This window comes from Salvelinus alpinus, chromosome 27, assembly GCF_045679555.1.
Source record: "Salvelinus alpinus chromosome 27, SLU_Salpinus.1, whole genome shotgun sequence".
In the NCBI taxonomy this organism is placed as follows: Eukaryota; Metazoa; Chordata; class Actinopteri; order Salmoniformes; family Salmonidae; genus Salvelinus; species Salvelinus alpinus.
The window spans coordinates 20,066,122-20,085,392 of record NC_092112.1 but is presented as its reverse complement, the minus strand read 5'-3'; the positions used below and the strand labels follow the sequence as shown (position 1 = coordinate 20,085,392).

The window sequence follows — 19,271 nt, the reverse complement described above, 5'->3', positions numbered from 1 at the left end:
CTCCTTCTCTCTCTCACACCAATCTTCCTCTCTCTTTCTCCTCTCTCTCTCTCTCTCTCACCCATACTCCTCTCTCCTTCTTTCTCTCTTCCTCCTCTCCTCTCTCACCCATCCTCCTCTCTCCTTCCCTCTCTCTCCTCTCTCTCTCTCTCACGCCAATCTTCCTCTCTCCTTCTTTCTCTCTTCCTTCTCTCTCTCTCTTTCTGTCTCCTCCCTCAGGTGTTGAAGAATGAGGTGGAGCTGATGGCGAGGATGGCTAAGACCATCGATGGCTTCACTCAGAACCAGACGCGTCTGGCTGTCATCATAGACGGCCTGGACTCCTGTGAACAGGACAAAGTACTGCAGATGCTGGATACGGTAAGACACACACACACACACACACGCATGCAGCGCTCGGGCACATACACACATGAACACACACGAACATACAGTCACAGGGTGATAGGGTATACAGTATCACTCTGAACAGGAACGGGATGGTTTTGACCAACTGTTTGGACCGCCTCACCCTTTGTGTTGCCTTGGTCTGCAAATGTAGTTATTTCTGAAGACAATCTTTCCCAAGAGAGCAAAGATGACCTAGTTATACTGTACATAGTTATACATCAGTCACAAAGTTTCCAGAAGCTGTCATGGTTTTTCTTATTATTTACAGTAATAGAATTGTCTTTAATCTAATATTCAAGGGACATAGTCATCTGAACCAGCTGTTTCTTGTTTACTAATGAAATCTTTGGTCTGAGGAAATAATGGATCTTTTATGCATGATGTCTTTGTAATAATAAGCAACATCCCTCAAACGTTTAGAGTGATTTATCTAGACATTTGATAGTAGTCACAAAATCTAAGATTTCAATGTCTTTTGCACATTGGGATAATGGAGTTATTAGCTAACCGTGAGCTATGGCAGAAAGAGTTTTAGAATAGATTAGAACAAACTAATATACTGTATCCAACACACACACACACACACACACACACACACACACACACACACACACACACACACACACACACACACACACACACACACACACACACACACACACACACACACACACACACACACACACACACACACACACACACACACACCTTTGTTTCTCACACACCTCACCAGAACATACTAAGTGGGGTTCACTCTGGCTTTAGATCGGAGACCAGCACCGCAACTGCACTTATGGCAGTGGCAAATGACATCATAAATGCGCTTGATAAAAAGCAACATTGTGCTGCTCTGTTTGTGGATTCATCTAAGGCATTTGATTCAGTTGACCATGAATTGTTGCTAGCTAAACTCAGTAACATTGGTCTCAGTGAAGGGGCAGTAAATTGGTTTCGGAACTATCTTTCTGACAGAATACAATGTGTATATGCTGACAATAGCTTTCTTCAGATTAATAGAGGTGTGCCCATTTTAGGTTCTATTTTAGCTCCTGTGTTGTTCTCAATTTGTACTAATGATTTGGGAAATGGGATGCAACCAGCAAAGTTACATCTATATGCAGATGATACAGTCATATATTCATGTGCTCCTTCTCTGGTTCAGGCTGTTGAAGAGCTCCAGACTGCTTTTCAGTCACTGCAGGCCTCTCTTTATGGTCTCAAACTGGTCTTGAATGTACGAAAAACAGAATTCATGTCCTTTACCAGATCTAGAACTCAGCCAGAGAAGGTTAGCATTGTCACATCTGGTGGCTTATCCATTGAGAAAGTGTCATCCTACAAATACCAAGGTATATGGTTGGATGGCAAGTTGTCCTTTAAAGTTCATATGGATAATCTTGTGAGGAAGCTTAAATTGAAATTGGCTTTTTATTTTCGTAATAAGACTTGCTTCCCACTTATGACTAGAAAGAAGCTTTTCATGCCACTTTTCTCTCTGTAATTGATCATGGTGACTTGTTGTACATGCATGCAGTCTCCTCTGTCTTACAGAGACTGGACTCTGTTTATCATGAATCCTTGCGCTTTATTACAAATGCCAAGTCACTCACCCAACATTGCACCTTGTACCAAATGGTGGGTTGGAACTCACTATATATGCTCAGAAAGCTACATTTGTATGAGTTTATCTACAAAGCCCTTTTGGGTAAACTCCCTCTTTACCTCTATAGTCTGGTCTCCTTCACCACCATACCCGGTCTGCATGACGGTTGCTACTTAAAGTCCCCAGACATTTACAGCATTAGCCAAGACTGCCTTCTCGTCTTGGCTAACACGTTCTTATTTTCAATGACTGCCTAGGAACGGTGGGTTAACTACCTCGTTCAGGGGCAGAACGACAGATTTTTACCTTGTCAGCTCGGGGGATTCAATCTTGCAACCTTACAGTTAACTAGTCCAATGCTCTAACCACCTGATTACATTGCACTCCACGAGGAGCCTGCCTGTTACGCGAATGCAGTACAAGCCAAGGGAAGTTGCTAGCTAGCATTAAACTTATCTTTATAAAAAACAATCAATCAATCAATCGTAATCTCTAGTTAACTACACATGGTTGATGATATTACTAGTTTATCTAGCGTGTCCTGCGTTGCATATAATCGATGCGGTGTGTATCGTTGCTCCAATGTGTACCTACCCATAAACATCAATGCCTTTCTTAAAATCAATACACAGATGTATATATTTTTAAACCTGCATATTTAGCTAAAAGAAATCCAGGTTAGCAGGCAATATTAACCAGGTGAAATTGTGTCACTTCTCTTGCGTTCATTGCACGCAGAGTCAGTGTATATGCAACAGTTTGGGCCGCCTAATTTGCCAGAATTTTACGTAATTATGACATAACATTGAAGGTGTGCAATGTAACAGGAATATTTTGACTTATGGATGCCACCCGTTAGATAAAATACGGAACGGTTCCGTATTTCACTGAAAGAATAAACGTCTTGTTTTCGAGATGATAGTTTCCGGATTCGACCATATTAATGACCTAAGGCTCGTATTTCTGTGTGTTATTATGTTATAACTAAGTCTATGATTTGATAGAGCAGTCTGACTGAGCGGTGGTAGGGAGCAGCATGCTCGTAAGCATTCATTCAAACAGCACTTTCCTGCGTTTTGCCAGAAGCTCTTTGCTGTGCTTCAAGCCTATCAACTCCCGAGATTAGGCTGGTGTAACCGATGTGAAATGGCTAGCTAGTTAGCGGGGTGCGCGCTAATAGCGTTTCAAACGTCACTCGCTCTGAGACTTGGAGTAGTTATTCCCCTTGCTCTGCATGGGTAACGCTGCATCGAGAGTGGCTGTTGTCGTTGTGTTCCTGGTTCGAGCCCCGGCCTTAAGGCACTACATGTATAGTCACTTTACCTGTACCTACATGTACATATTACCTCAACTAACCTGTGCCCCCGCACGTTGACTCTGTACCAGGACCCCCTGTATATAGCCTCGTTACTGTTATTTTATTGTTGCTCTTTAATTATTTGTTATTTTTCTATTTTTAATTTGTTGTTTACGTTAGTTAATACTTTCTTAACACTTATTTTTTCTTAACTGCATTGTTGGTTAAGGGCTTGTGAGTAAGGATTCCACTAAGACTTTCACCTGTTGTATTCGGCGCATGTGACAAATAACATTTGATTTGTATTGATAGTTGCTGCCTTCTTGGCGTGGTCTTCCTTGAAAAAGAGGCTGGGTCTCAATGGGCTTCTCCTGGTTAAATAAAGGCTAAATAAAAAATATGTATCCTGTTCCTCTCCACCAGGTGAGAGTGCTCTTCTCCAAAGGCCCCTTCATCTCCATCTTTGCCAGCGACCCCCACATCATCATCAAGGCCATCAACCAGAACCTGAACAGCGTGCTCAGGGACTCCAACATCAACGGCCATGACTACATGAGAAACATCGTCCACCTGCCGGTCTTCCTCAACAGCCGGGGGTTGAGCAGCGCCAGAAAGATGTGTGTGGCAGCGCCCGCTAACGGAGACACCGGAAACTCAGACGGTAATCCAAACCATTCAGACGGTAAAGACAGACTCACACACACACACGCCCTGCCCTGTATGAAAGGAGCTGTAAAAATCTCAGACCACACACACACGGGCATGTACACACATGAACACACACATTCAGGCATACACACAAATTAACACACTCACATCCACCTTCGCATTCAGATATGTACACCGGCACACACTTAACTGTATGTGTCAAATCATTGGCTAATATTAGGTCTGGTTTCTCATCTCCTGTCTTTGTTGATATCTGTGTCCAGGCTGGCATGAGGAGCTGGACAGGAAGCTATCCCAGCACAGCATCGGAGAGATGACCAAGTTTGGCAGCAAGACAACCCTGAACCGCAGGGTAAGAGAGAGAAGAGAGAGTGTGTGTGTGTGTGTGTGGGTGGGTGGCCTGGTGCTTGACCCCAACCTGTTGGGTTCCCAAAGAGTACAGGCATATGGGTCAACACCGCCCGTCACCAATAGTATGGTCAAAGGACTTCAGAGGTGTCATCATTAAATCAATATAATAACCACACGTCTACACATTAACAGGTTGTCACTTGTTCCCTTCAGAGGGCCCTGCTTTTGTTTTCTGTTCAAAAGTACTGCACTATAAAGGAAATAGGGCTCCATTTGGGACGCAGACAGTAAAAAGCCAATAGCTGGAAATACGCAATAGGAAATAACTACAACTTCTGTGCATTAGGATCTCTTGACTCAATTGTGTTTTTAGAACCCAGTGTGACTGTCCAGCTACTGCGCTTATTGTGACTTTAATCCAATGAGGCTTAATCCAATCTGCTGTGTTTCTCCCCCACCAAGCCACATGATGTGCAGTACAGTGTGACTTTAATGTGAGTGGAACCAGCCTGATTGCTGTGTTCACCATTCTATTCCATATCACTCATCAGTCTGGCATTCCTCCACATTGAGACTGTTTGACCCTATGCTATGTCTGCACATCTATTGGAGAAAGGCCATACTGATACGTGTGGTAAAACAGAATGGTGAACACAGCGATCAGGCTGCTTCCACCAGACTAATGCGACCACTCCAGCTGTAACCTACCCTAACCTTAAAGGGGTGATCTGCAGTTGCTACATCCATGGACTTAATCAATTAATAATATGTACCCATTGATTGTTGAAGAATATAACTTATAAATGCCTCATGAGTTTAGTTCAACTGTCACACTCCATGAGAACCCAATGTTTGCAAACAACGTAAATGTAAACAAACACTGTATAGCCTCAAATCAGGGTTAAAACTATACTTTTGATATCATGGATGGTCTGTCCTTGTATCCTTAGCTCTGTCTATGAATTTGAGAGTGGTTACATTTCTCCAGCCCCATCCTTCAGCTTTTTCCCAAAACAGTAGCCGGGTCACGCTTTGTTATATAACTGCAGATTACTCCTTTAACCTTAAACACAAGCCCCTCTTATTCTATTGAGACCCCAGGTGTTATGTACTCAAGGACCTATGCCAAATCTCTGACTCAATTTGTCAAATTTTTCCATTATATTCCCATTTTCTCTACTTTTGAAATATAAGTACACTACATGACCAAAAGTATGTGGACACCTGCTCGTCGAACATCTTATTCCAAAATCGAGCGCAATCATGGGCATTAATATGGAGTTGGTCCCCCCTTTGCTGCTATAACAGCCTCCACTCTTCTGGGAAGGCTTTCCACTAGATGTTGGAACAGTGGTGCAGGGACTTGCTTCCATTCAGCCACAAGAGCATTAGTGAGGTTACTGAGTTACAGTTCATATAAGCAAATAAATTAGGCACTAATCTATGGATTTCACATGACTGTTGGTCACAGGTACCTTCAAAAATAAAAAGGTAGGGGTGTGGATCAGAAAACCAGTCAGTATCTGGTGTGACCACCATTTGCATCATGCAACGCGACACGTCTTCGCATAGAGCTGTTGATTGTGGCCTTTGGAATGTTGTCCCACTCCTCTTCAATGGCTGTTGCTGGATATCAAATCAAATGTTATTTGTCACATGCTCCGAATACAACAGGTGTAGTAGACCTTACCGTGAAATGCTTACTGACAAGCCCTTAACCACAATGCAGTTTTAAGAAAATAGAGTTAAGAGTTAAAATATTTACTCAATAAAATTAAATAAATTATCAAATAAAAAGTAACACAAAATAACAATAACAAGGCTATATACAGGGGGTACCGGTACAGAGTCAATGTGCAAGGATACAGGTTAGTCGAAGTAATTTGTACATGTAGGCAGGGGTAAAGTAACAACTATGCATAGATAATAAACAGCGAGTAGCAGCAGTGTAAAAACAGGGGGGGTGTCAATGCAAAAAGTCTGGGGGGCCATTTGATTCATCAGTCTTATTGCTTGGGGGTAGAAGCAGTTAAGGAGCCTCTTGGACCTAGACTTGGTGCTCCGGTACTGCTTGCCGTGCGGTAGGAGAGAGAACAGTCTATGACTAGGGTGGCTGGAGTCTTTGACAATTTTTGGGGCCTTCCTCTGACACCGATATTGGCGGGAACTGGAACACGCTGTCGTACACGTCGATCTAGAGCATCCCAAACATGCTCAATGGGTGACATGTCTGGTGAGTATGCAGGCCTTGGAAGAACAGACATTTCCAGCTTCTAGGAATTGTGTACAAATCCTTGCAACATGGGGCCGTGCATTATTGTGCTGAAATAGGAGGTGATGGCGGCGGATGAATGGCACGACATTGGGCCTCAGGATCTCGTCACGGAATCTCTGTGCATTCAAATTGCCATCGATAAAATGCAATTGTGTTCATTGTCAGCAGCTTATGCATACCCATAACATAACCCCACCACCACCATGGGGCACTCTGTTCACAACGTTGACATCAGCAAACCGCTTGCCCACACAACGAAATACACGCTGTCTGCCATCTGCTCGGTACAGTTGAAACCGGGATTCATCTGTTAAGAGCACACTTCTGCAGCGTGACAGTGGCCATCAAAGGTGAGCATTCACCCACTTGAGTCTGTTACAACGACGAACTGCAGTTAGGTCAAGACCCTGGTGAGGATGATGAGCATGCAGATGAGCTTTCCTGAGACAGTTTCTGACAGTTTATGCAAACCCACAGTTGCATCAGCTGTCTTGGTGGCTGGTCTCAGACGATCCCGCAGGTGAAGAAGCCGGATGTAGAGGTCCTGGGCTGGAGTGATAACACGTGGTCTGCGGTTGTGAGGCCAGTTGGACGTAATGCCAAATTCTCTAAAATGCTGTTGGAGGTGGCTTATGGTAGAGAAATTAACATAAAATTCTCTGGCAACAGCTCTGGTGAACATTCCTGCAGTCAGCATGCCAATTGCACGCTCCCTCAAAACTTGAGACATCTGTGTCATTGTGTTGTGTGACAAAACTGCACATTTTAGAGTGGCCTTTTGTCTCCAGCACGAGGTGCACCTATGTAATGATCATGCTTTTTAATCAGCTTATTGATATGCCACACCTGTCAGGTGATTTGATTATCTTGGCAAAGGAGAAATGCTCACTAACATTTTAGAGAAATGCTCACTCAAAATTTGAGGGAAATAAGCTTTTTGTGCGTATGGGAAATGTCTGGGATCTTTTATTTCAGGTGTGTGTGTGTGTGTGTGTGTGTGTGTGTGTGTGTGCGTGCGTGCGTGCGTGCGTGCGTGCGTGCGTGCGTGCGTGCGTGCGTGCGTGCGTGCGTGCGTGCGTGCGTGCGTGCGTGCGTGCGTGCGTGCGTGCGTGCGTGCGTGCGTGCGTGCGTGCGTGCGTATATATATATATATATATATATATACAGTGGGGAGAACAAGTATTTGATACACTGCCGATTTTGAAGGTTTTCCTACTTACAAAGCATCTAGAGGTCTGTAATTTTTATCATAGGTACACTTAAACTGTGAGAGACGGAATCTAAAACAAAAATCCAAAAAATCACATTGTATGATTTTTAAGTAATTAATTTGCATTTTATTGCATGACATAAGTATTTGATCACCTACCAACCAGTAAGAATTCCGGCTCTCACAGACCTGTTAGTTTTTCTTTAAGAAGCCCTCCTGTTCTCCACTCATTACCTGTATTAACTGCACCTGTTTAAACTCGTTACCTGTATAAAAGACACCTGTACACACACTCAATCAAACAGACTCCAATCTCTCCACAATGGCCAAGACCAGAGAGCTGTGTAAGGACATCAGGGATAAAATTGTAGACCTGCACAAGGCTGGGATGGGCTACAGGACAATAGGCAAGCAGCTTGGTGAGAAGGCAACAACTGTTGGCGCAATTATTAGAAAATGGAAGAAGTTGAAGATGACGGTCAACCACCCTCGGTCTGGGGCTCCATGCAAGATCTCACCTCGTGGGGCATCAATGATCATGAGAAAGGTGAGGGATCAGCCCATAACTACACGGCAGGACCTGGTCAATGACCTGAAGAGAGCTGGGACCACAGTCTCAAAGAAAACCATTAGTAACACACTACACCGTCATGGATTGACATCCTGCAGCGCATGCAAGGTCCCCCTGCTCAAGCCAGCGCATTTCCAGGCCCGTCTGAAGTTTGCCAATGACCATCTGGATGATCCAGAGGAGGAATGGGAGAAGGTCATGTGGTCTGATGAGACAAAAATAGAGCTTTTTGGTCTAAACTCCACTCGCCGTGTTTGGAGGAAGAAGAAGGTTGAGTACAACCCCAAGAACACCCTCCCAACCGTGAAGCATGGAGGTGGAAACATCATTCTTTGGGGATGCTTTTCTGCAAAGGGGACAGGACGACTGCACCATATTGAGGGGAGGATGGATGGGGCCATGTATCGCGAGATCTTGGCCAAAAACCTCCTTCCCTCAGTAAGAGCATTGAAGATGGGTCGTGGCTGGATCTTCCAGCATGACAACGACCCGAAACACACAGCCAGGGCAACTAAGGAGTGGCTCCGTAAGAAGCATCTCAAGGTCCTGGAGTGGCCTAGCCAGTCTCCAGACCTGAACCCAATAGAAAATCTTTGGAGGGAGCTGAAAGTCCGTATTGCCCAGCGACAGCCCCGAAACCTGAAGGATCTGGAGAAGGTCTGTATGGAGGAGTGGGCCAAAATCCCTGCTGCAGTGTGTGCAAACCTGGTCAATAACTACAGGAAACGTATGATCTTTGTAATTGCAAACAAAGGTTTCTGTACCAAATATTAAGTTCTGCTTTTCTGATGTATCAAATACTTATGTCATGCAATAAAATGCAAATTAATTACTTAAAAATCATACAATGTGATTTTCTGGATTTTTGTTTTAGATTCCGTCTCTCACAGTTGAAGTGTACCTATGATAAAAATTACAGACCTCTACATGCTTTGTAAGTTGGAAAACCTGCAAAATCGGCAGTGTATCAAATACTTGTTCTCCCCACTGTATATATATATATAAGCAATATCGCACGAGGGGGTGTGGTAATGACTGTTCTTCGCATGACGCAACATGGAGTGCCAGGATACAGCCATTAGCCATGGTATATTGGCCATATACCACAAACCCCAGAGGTGCCTATTTGCTATTATAAACTGGTTACCAACGTAATTAGAGCAGTAAAAATAAATGCTTTGTCATACCCGTGGTATATGGTCTGATAAACCACGGCTGTCAGCCAATCAGCATTCAGGGCTCGAACCACCCAGTTTATATATATATATATATATATATCTATATCATGCTATATTACATGTGACAGTTTAACACTGTGTAAACAGCAAACCGTATCTGATTGTTTCCTCTCATGCGTTAATATAATGTTAATATGTGTTTGCTCTGTGTAAGCTTGGGCGATATACCGTTTATAGACGACGGTGTGATGTTCCAAGTGGCTTGATGTCAAGAGCAAGTTTCTTGTTTACAGCAGAGACATTCAATCCCCTCGTGGATCAAGATCCCTGTTGTTTTGTGCATCCCCCTCCCCCAGAAATACATATACAGTACAGTGCCTTCAGAAAGTATTCAGACCCCTTGACTTTTTCCACATTTTGTTACGTTACATCCTTATTCTAAAATGTATTAAATTGGTTTTTTTTACTCATCAATCTACACACAATACCCCATAATGACAAAGCAAAAACAGGTTTTTAGAAATGTTTGCTAATTTATTAAAAATTAAAAACATATCACATTTACGTAAGTATTCAGACCCTTTACTCAGTACTTTGTTGAAGCACCTTTGGCAGCGATTACAGCCTTGAGTCTTCTTGGGTTTGACGCTACAAGCTTGGCACACCTGTATTTGGGGAGTTTCTCCCATTCTTCTCTGCAGATCCACTCAAGCTCTGTCAAGTTGGATGGGGAGCATCAGTGCACAGCTATTTTCAGGTCTCTCCAGAGATGTTAGATTGGGTTCAAGTCCGGGGTCTTGCTGGGCCACTCGAGGACACTCAGAGACTTGTCCCGAAGCCACTCCTGCTTTGTCTTGGCTGTGTGCTTAGGGTCATTGTCCTGTTGGAAGGTGAACCTTCGCCCCAATCTGAGGTCCTGAGCAGGTTTTCATCAAGGATCTCCCTGTATTTTGCTCTGTTCATCTTTACTTCGATCCTGACTAGTCTCCCAGTCCCTGCCGCTGAAAAACATCCCCACAGCATGATGCTGCCACCACCATGCTTCACTTTAGGGATGGTGCCAGGATTCCTCCAAACGTGACGCTTGGCATTCGGACCAAATAGTTCAATCTTGGTTTCATCAGATCAGAGAATGTTGTTTCTCATGGTCTGAGATGCTTTAGGTGCCTTTTTGCAAACTCCAAACAGGCTGTCATGTGCCTTTTACTGGGGAGTGGCTTCCGTCTGGCCACTCTACTATCATAAGCGGCAGGGTAGCCTAGTGGTTAGAGCGTTGGACTAGTAACCGAAAGGTTGCAAGTTCAAATCCCCGAGCTGACAAGGTACAAATCTGTCGTTCTGCCCCTGAACAGGCAGTTAACCCACTGTTCCTAGGCCGTCATTGAAAATAAGAATTTGTTCTTAACTGACTTGCCTAGTTAAATAAAGGTAAAATAAAAATAAATAAAAATAAAGGCCTGATTGGTGGAGTGGTGCAGAGATGGTTGTCCTTCTGGAAGGTTCTCCTCGGTCAGAGTGACCATCGGGTTCTTTGTCACCTCCCTGACCAAGGCCCTTTTCCCCCGATTGCTCAGTTTGGCTGGACGGGCAGCTCTAGGAAGAGTATTGGTGCTTCCAAACTTCTTCCATTTAAGAATGATGGAGGCCACTGTGTTCTTGGGGACATTCAATGTTGCAGAATAATTTTGGTACCCTTCCCCAGATCTGTGCCTCGACACAATCCAGTGTCAGGGGCTCTACGGACAATTCCTTCAACCTCATGGCTTGGTTTTTACTCTGACATGCACTGTCAACTGTAGGACCTTTATATATACAGGTGTGTGCCTTTCCAAATCAATTGAATTTACCACAGGTGGACTCCAATCAAGTTGTAGAAACATCTCAAGGATGATCAATGGAAACAGGATGCACCTGAGCTCAATTTTGAGTCTCATAGCAGAGGGTCTGAATACCTATGTACATAAGGTATTTTTTAAATATTTTTTTCATAAATTTGCAAACATTTCTATAAACCTGTTTTCGCTTTGTCATTATGGGTTATTGTGTGTAGATTGATTGTGAAACAAAGTTGTAATCAATTTTAGAATAAGGCTGTGACGTAACAAAATGTGGAAAAAGTAAAGGCATCTGAATATGTTCCGAATGAACTGTGTATATAATGCCCAACCATATATCTATTATTATAATATATGTTACTGTTATATATATTTTTGTAAATAGCGCCCCTTTTGTGCACTTCCGGTAATACCCTACACCCCGGTATGGTAATCTGGATACCTCCCAACCATATGTCTCTGCATAGGACACGTACCGGCGACGTCAGATGCAGAGGACTGTGACACGGCAGATGTCCTTTGACCTGAGCAAGCTGCTGGTGACAGAAGACTGGTTCAGTGACATCAGCCCCCAGACCATGAGGAGGCTGCTCAACATCGTCTCTGTCACAGGTGGGTCAACACACACCCACGTTGACTCACGCGTCCACACACACATATGGACACACCTACACACACATGCACACCCACATGTACGCATACACATGCGCACACACAGACACACACACTAGAGGTCTTCACAGATATACCCGAACCCGATTACCTGAGATCCGAACAGGTCGGATCCACATTTCTGTAGTTGACCCTTGGATCCCGGGTCGGATCACGCTCGGTGGCCATGGACCTCGGATCTGCTGAAAATATGTGAAATATCAACCAGATCCAAAATTATATTTGAAGAAGAAAATATCCTGATGAAAATAAATATCCTGATGAAAATATATCCTCTATAAATCACATTTGCTACGCGTGGCATTTGGTTCAGTCAATAGCATTAATCTCTCTCCGCTGCCTCTCTCTGTCTGGCTTGAGCTATAGTGAACTTGCAACATTGTTTCAACTGGGCCCTCACTGTTTCCCAGACACAGCTGTGTTCAGAGAAGTGTTCAGATAGCCTATTTTATGACGTTTCCACTGGAGATATGGAATCAGCAATATGTTGCTATTTCACACCAAGGCGCAGAGGTTACTTAAGCCCATCGAGAAGTCTGATATTGGAAAGATTTTTCAAATACAGTAAGGAACTATGGTCATTCACAATGGATGTACAACACTCTGTTGGCTTTCTGTGTGTGGTGACAAAATAAATACTTTGAGAGGCTCGGCTGGTCATAAGTGGTGTTGAGTTAAAGAAATGGCCTACTATCAGACATACCCAAATGGGAACTTTTATAGGCCTACATTTGTGCACATTTGTACTTCTATGCATGCTGAAGCAAAATATATAAAAAAATAAACATGAAGAAAAAGGGCAAACAATTCACACAATGAAACAATGAATGCGCACAAAGCGCATTCTGGAGAGAGACGCCTATAGTGCCTATTAGCCACACACCCCTTCTTCTGGTATAAACGTTTTAAATTAGGGATGTCATTTATGAAAATCCTAAACTAACACACACACTTTGTTTACCACAAGTTTACCCACTGAGTTTACTACATGAACCACAATGAACCATACAGATTATGGATGAATTCTATTGAGGAAAGCATGTTAGTTTTGTCCAGTCTGACTTACACAATGCTGGTCTGTCTATAGGTCGTCTGCTGAGGGCAAATCAGATTATGTTTAACTGGGACCGCCTGGCATCGTGGATCAACCTTACTGAGACCTGGCCCTACAGGACCTCCTGGCTCATCTTGTTCCTGGAGGAGACTGAAGGCATCCCTGACCAGGCCGCCCTCAAGACTATCTACGAGAGGTAATGTAGAGACCCCGTAAAACTACATCCAAGACCATCTAGCAGAGGTAATATACTGTAGTCCCCCTCTACACCTATAAAACTGGGTCACCCTCAAGACCATCTAGCAGAGGTAATATACTGTAGTCCCCCTCTACACCTATAAAACTGGGCCACCCTCAAGACCATCTAGCAGAGGTAATATACTGTAGTTCCCCTCTACACCTATAAAACTGGGCCACCCTCAAGACCATCTAGCAGAGGTAATATACTGTAGTTCCCCTCTACACCTATAAAACTGGGCCACCCTCAAGACCATCTAGCAGAGGTAATATACTGTAGTCCCCCTCTACACCTATAAAACTGGGTCACCCTCAAGACCATCTAGCAGAGGTAATATACTGTAGTCCCCCTCTACACCTATAAAACTGGGCCACCCTCAAGACCATCTAGCAGAGGTAATATACTGTAGTCCCCCTCTACACCTATAAAACTGGGCCACCCTCAAGACCATCTAGCAGAGGTAATATACTGTAGTCCCCCTCTACACCTATAAAACTGGGCCGCCCTCAAGACCATCTAGCAGAGGTAATATACTGTAGTCCCCCTCTACACCTATAAAACTGGGCCACCCTCAAGACCATCTAGCAGAGGTAATATACTGTAGTCCCCCTCTACACCTATAAAACTGGGCCACCCTCAAGACCATCTAGCAGAGGTAATATACTGTAGTCCCCCTCTACACCTATAAAACTGGGCCACCCTCAAGACCATCTAGCAGAGGTAATATACTGTAGTTCCCCTCTACACCTATAAAACTGGGCCACCCTCAAGACCATCTAGCAGAGGTAATATACTGTAGTCCCCCTCTACACCTATAAAACTGGGCCACCCTCAAGACCATCTAGCAGAGGTAATATACTGTAGTCCCCCTCTACACCTATAAAACTGGGCCACCCTCAAGACCATCTAGCAGAGGTAATATACTGTAGTCCCCCTCTACACCTATAAAACTGGGCCACCCTCAAGACCATCTAGCAGAGGTAATATACTGTAGTCCCCCTCTACACCTATAAAACTGGGCCACCCTCAAGACCATCTAGCAGAGGTAATATACTGTAGTTCCCCTCTACACCTATAAAACTGGGCCACCCTCAAGACCATCTAGCAGAGGTAATATACTGTAGTCCCCCTCTACACCTATAAAACTGGGCCACCCTCAAGACCATCTAGCAGAGGTAATATACTGTAGTCCCCCTCTACACCTATAAAACTGGGCCACCCTCAAGACCATCTAGCAGAGGGAATATACTGTAGTCCCCCTCTACCCCTATAAAACTGGGCCACCCTCAAGACCATCTAGCAGAGGTATGCATGCTGTAGATCCCCAACCCCCTTTCCCAACCTTAAAAGGTCTTCTTGAAACACCTGTCCTAATTATAGAACTTAGGAACTGTTTAGTTGCGTGAGAGAGGGTTTTATTTCATTTTGAATGATCTGTCTGAAAATGTGAGGCCAAAGAAGAACTACATTTTCACAAAAAGACACAGTGGAAAAGTTATTATCGAAGAAAGAATACATTTACTCCCACTGATCCAGTGAGAGAGGTACATCCCAAATGGCACCCTATTCCCTATATAGTGCACTACGGCAGGTCGCCTGGTGGGTAGGAGCATTGGGCCAGGAACTGAAAGGTTGCTGGATCGAATCCCTGAGCTGACAAGGTAAAAATCTGTCGTTCTGCCCCTGAGCAAGGCAGTTAACCCACTGTTCCCCCGGGCACCGAGGACATGGATGTCGATTTAAGGCAGCCCCCCCCCCCCCCAGCACATCTCGGATTCAGAGGGGTTGGGTTAAATGCAGAAGACACATTTCAGTTGATGCGTTTAGTTGTACCACTGACTAGGTATCCCCCTTTCTTTTCCTTTTGTACAAGAGTAGTGCACTATATAGGGAACAGGGTGCCATTTGGAACACATAAAATCTCTGACGTGATGAAACAGTCAGATTAGTCACTGGGCAATAAGGATTAGTTAAATTGGTTGAATCGTCATTATAATTGCATCCCATTGGTTGGATTATTGTATTTTAATGTCAGTTACTTCTCAGACAGAAGCTTAGTCGCTGCAAAATAAAGTTGGGTGTTTTTTCGTGTGTAAAAGGGTGTTGCCAAATATAAATAATGACTTATGTTCTATTCACGTTTTTGCCCCTGAATGATTCAAATGTCCTTCATTGTCACTCCAAATACAATAATATGTCATTCAAAAGACTCTAATCCATGAAGCTCACAGAATCATTATTTTTAGAAAGGAAAATGACATTTTCTTCATTGCAATTTATTCCCTGTTTTTGGATATAGATATATTTTATGTATGTTTTTGTATTTACATTTTATTGTTGGTCAGCTGCGAAAAATGTCAAACTAAAGAAGCAACCTTTCAGTGTAGAAGAGCTATAGCTCTTTCCTCGCCTGTCTTCATTAGGCTTCAGTCTTACCTCTGGTGTTTTAGGATCTCCAAGAACATTCCGACCACTAAAGACGTGGAGCCCCTGTTGGAGATTGATGGGGATGTGCGTAGCTTCGAGGTGTTCCTCTCCTCTCGGACACCTGTCCTCAATGCGCGCGACATCAAAACCTTCCTACCCTGCACCGTCAACCTCGACCCCAAACTACGAGAGATCATCGCAGGTGAGGAGAGCATATTTGTGTTTGTGTCACCGAATAATCAGGGTTCCACACAAATAATTCCAATACGTTTTGGTATTATTATGCAGGCATCCATTCTCTTTCCAACTTGAATAACAACTTGCAGATTTTGGAATGTATCATGAATTTGTCAGATGAGTTAGTCATTATGGTTTCATGTCTATGTGCAGATCCAACTTTTTTTCCGGACTTTACATTATAAATTACATTATAACATTTAATGACACATTTCTCTTTACCTGTCTGTCTCTTCTTTCCCCCCAGACGTGCGTGCTGCCAGGGAACAGATGAGCATCAGAGCGGTGACCTATCCCAGCCTGCCCCTGCAGGAAGCCGCGCCCCGCCCCACCTCAGTCTACAGCCAGCAGTCAGGCATGTCCGCCTGCTCCCCCTCCACCTCCTTCAACGGGCACTTCAACCCCCCAGGGCTGGTGTCCCCACCGCCCCACAGCAGCAACTACAGTGGTATGGCTGGCCCCCAGCACCCCTTCTATAACAGGGTGAGTGTATGAGAAAGAACACCCTCATGTCGCCAAGGACATTGCTATTCTATATAGGACTGAGAAGGGCCTGGTTCCAAACGGAATGACCAAAGTTTCACTTGTAGATAGTCTGGCTCGTGTCAGTTAACTCATTCAGTCATATGCTGCCTGGTAGGCGATCACTGACGGCCTCTGTAATCAAACAAAGGGCTTTGAACCTCAACACATTCCTTACATTTCCCACCTTGTTATCGTCCCCCTTCTCACTTTGTGGGACACTTCTGGTTTATAATTTGCAGAGCTGTCTTGTTATTTATAGTTCCCATTTAAGTTGAAGTCTCTGTGCTGTAACATGATGAGGTGTTTGTACTGTGTGACCCCTTGTTTGTACATAGATACATACATTCATACATACGTACACTAAGTACGCATGTATGTATGTATTTGACATGCTGTTGCTGTTTAATTTGCTTCAGTCTGTATTTCATAATATCTCAGACACCTCAATTGTTACGCTGGTTTCATATTTAAGTGTTGTATTTTTATTTTATTTCACCCCATGGTAAATGTGTTTCCTTTCTCCCTGGTATTCCCCTCCCTCCAGCCATATTTTCCCCATCATGTTTACCAGCTGCCACGCCAGTATGTGGGCAGTTTCCCTGTTCATGCTCCTCCACCACGCCCATTCCCACTTAAAAGTGGCTTTCCCCGGGATCCGAGCAGTGGACTCGTAAGTATTAGAGGTAGTGAGTAGAGATAGTTCATCTAGAATGGATGTATAACCATGTTATAGAGAGAGAAATGATTTTCCTTTCAAATTTCATTAGCTTATATATGCTTGTTTGAACCTTCTGATTTGGGTTGTTTGAACATCAGAACATTCCGATTCGGATTCTATCAGAGATGTTCATCTCACCAGATAACCCACCCCCTATTGCAGAAACATGCTTCCACTCTCCCTTTCTCTTTCTTTGTCAGACAACCTCCCACACAGACACACACACAGACAGGGCTCTAAAGTGCAACCGAGTTTGGTCTCATATCCGACAAAATATTTTTCTGTGCGACCAGTAGTTTTATTTTGAAAGCACTGTGCGACTAGGAAACAAATCTCCCAGATAATTGTTGTAGTGATAAGGCTTCCCTGTACTGAAAGTGTATGAGTGCCCTAGAGAAAACAGCTGATTCGATAGGGTTATGGTTGCTCCATTACTACAGAGAAAACGGCTTGCTTCTAGCCCAACCAGGTCAAAAGATTTGACCCATATTACCGGGGCAACATTTGTATCTGTAGCAAATCGCCGGGACCGACTTTTACATTCATAAACCATGTCGTGGGCCGTTGTAAAACTACTTGTGCGTTAACCACTTGTTTACACATTGTTCAGTCATATTACCTCATTGGCTAGCTAGCTAACAACCTGGTAACTTTACCAGTATATCCAAACATTTGGGGTCACCGATAGGAAAAGGGACAGCTTCTTCAGGAGATCAATGATCATAGCAATGAATGAATTACATATCTCTTGCGTGTTGTCATCACAAATCTGACGTTTTTAAGAGACAGTGTACACTGTTCAATGTAATCCATCTCAATAGGAAAATCGAGCTTTAACACAATGTAGAAACCTATTATTACACATAGTATTTTGTCATTTCAATGACAGTTATTCCTATCAAAATTGTAGCTTTTATAATAACCAAATTTCTTTACAATGTTACATGTTAGTTTCTAGGGCTCAACATGTCCTTCAAAAGCAGCTAGAATTCATATAAGCCCGATATAGGCTGTGTATGCTGTATATGCTCCTAGATTTCATGTGGTGCTCCTAGATTTCATGTGGTGCTCCTAACTTTTTTAATTTGGCCAATGAAAAATTATAATTTAGAGCTCTGTACACAGACACAAACACACAGAGAAACTAGAAACACAGAAACATTGACCCTGCTATTACAGCATCCAACTGTCCAAAAAAACACTGAACGCCGCAGTGACATCAAAAACATTATTCTCATCCTCACAATGAAGGCATGCCCGCTCTCTCCTCTCTCTCTCTCTCTCTCTCTCTCTCTCTCTCTCTCTCTCTCTCTCTCTCTCTCTCCCTCTCTCTCTTTCTCTTTCTCTTTCTCTCTCTCTCTCTCTCTCTCTCTCCACTCTCTTTCTCTCTCTCTACTCTCTTTCTCTCTCTCTCTCTCTCCACTCTCTTTCTCTCTCTCTCTCTCCACTCTCTTCCTCTCTCTCTCTGTCCACTCTCTTCCTCTCTCTCTCTCCACTCTCTTCCTCTCTCTCTCCACTCTCTTCCTCTCTCTCTCTCTCCACTCTCTTCCTCTCTCTCTCTCTTCACTCTCTTCCTATCTCTCTCTCTCTCTCCACTCTCTTCCTCTCTCTCTCTCTCTCTCCACTCTCTTCCTCTCTCTCTCTCTCTCCCTCCACTCTCTCTCTTCTCTCTCTCTCTCAATGTCTTGTCTTGAAGATATGTATGTCTCCCTAATGTTTTTTTCTCCTCTAAGACGATAATGTTGGCATCTGTGTGTCTTCCTAATGTTCTCTCCTCACATCCCTCTCTGATGAAAACCTTTTGTAGCCACTCCCTCCTCACCTTTCCATCTGTTTCTCTCCACCTCTCGTTCTCTCTCCTCCCTCCAAGCAGTTTAAGGTACCGTCTTTGAAAAAGAAGCAGGTACTGAATCCATTCAGACGTTTTCTCTAACTCCTCCTAACTAGACCTAGACCGACAAACTCACCCCCTTCGGAAGGGATCTGACCTCTGTAATCCCATCATGCACCTTGGAAACTCT

At 43.8% G+C, this 19,271-nt stretch overlaps 1 protein-coding gene across 7 annotated transcripts in view; it reads left to right on the top strand.

Annotated features, from left to right (window-relative positions):
• LOC139556122 (kinase D-interacting substrate of 220 kDa B-like) overlaps window positions 1-19,271 on the top strand; it is a 66,131-nt gene that overhangs the window by 30,070 nt on the left and 16,790 nt on the right. For 2 of the 7 annotated variants that reach the window (XM_071369669.1, XM_071369670.1), the window contains exons 18-26: window positions 220-360; window positions 3,714-3,972; window positions 4,223-4,311; window positions 11,847-11,991; window positions 13,139-13,301; window positions 15,794-15,972; window positions 16,255-16,490; window positions 17,077-17,202; window positions 19,121-19,153. In XM_071369669.1, the coding sequence (XP_071225770.1) occupies window positions 220-360; window positions 3,714-3,972; window positions 4,223-4,311; window positions 11,847-11,991; window positions 13,139-13,301; window positions 15,794-15,972; window positions 16,255-16,490; window positions 17,077-17,202; window positions 19,121-19,153 (1,371 nt within the window). The remainder of the gene's footprint in view (window positions 1-219; window positions 361-3,713; window positions 3,973-4,222; window positions 4,312-11,846; window positions 11,992-13,138; window positions 13,302-15,793; window positions 15,973-16,254; window positions 16,491-17,076; window positions 17,203-19,120; window positions 19,154-19,271) is intronic. The other 5 variants (XM_071369672.1, XM_071369671.1, XM_071369673.1 and 2 more) reach the window with 5 other exon arrangements.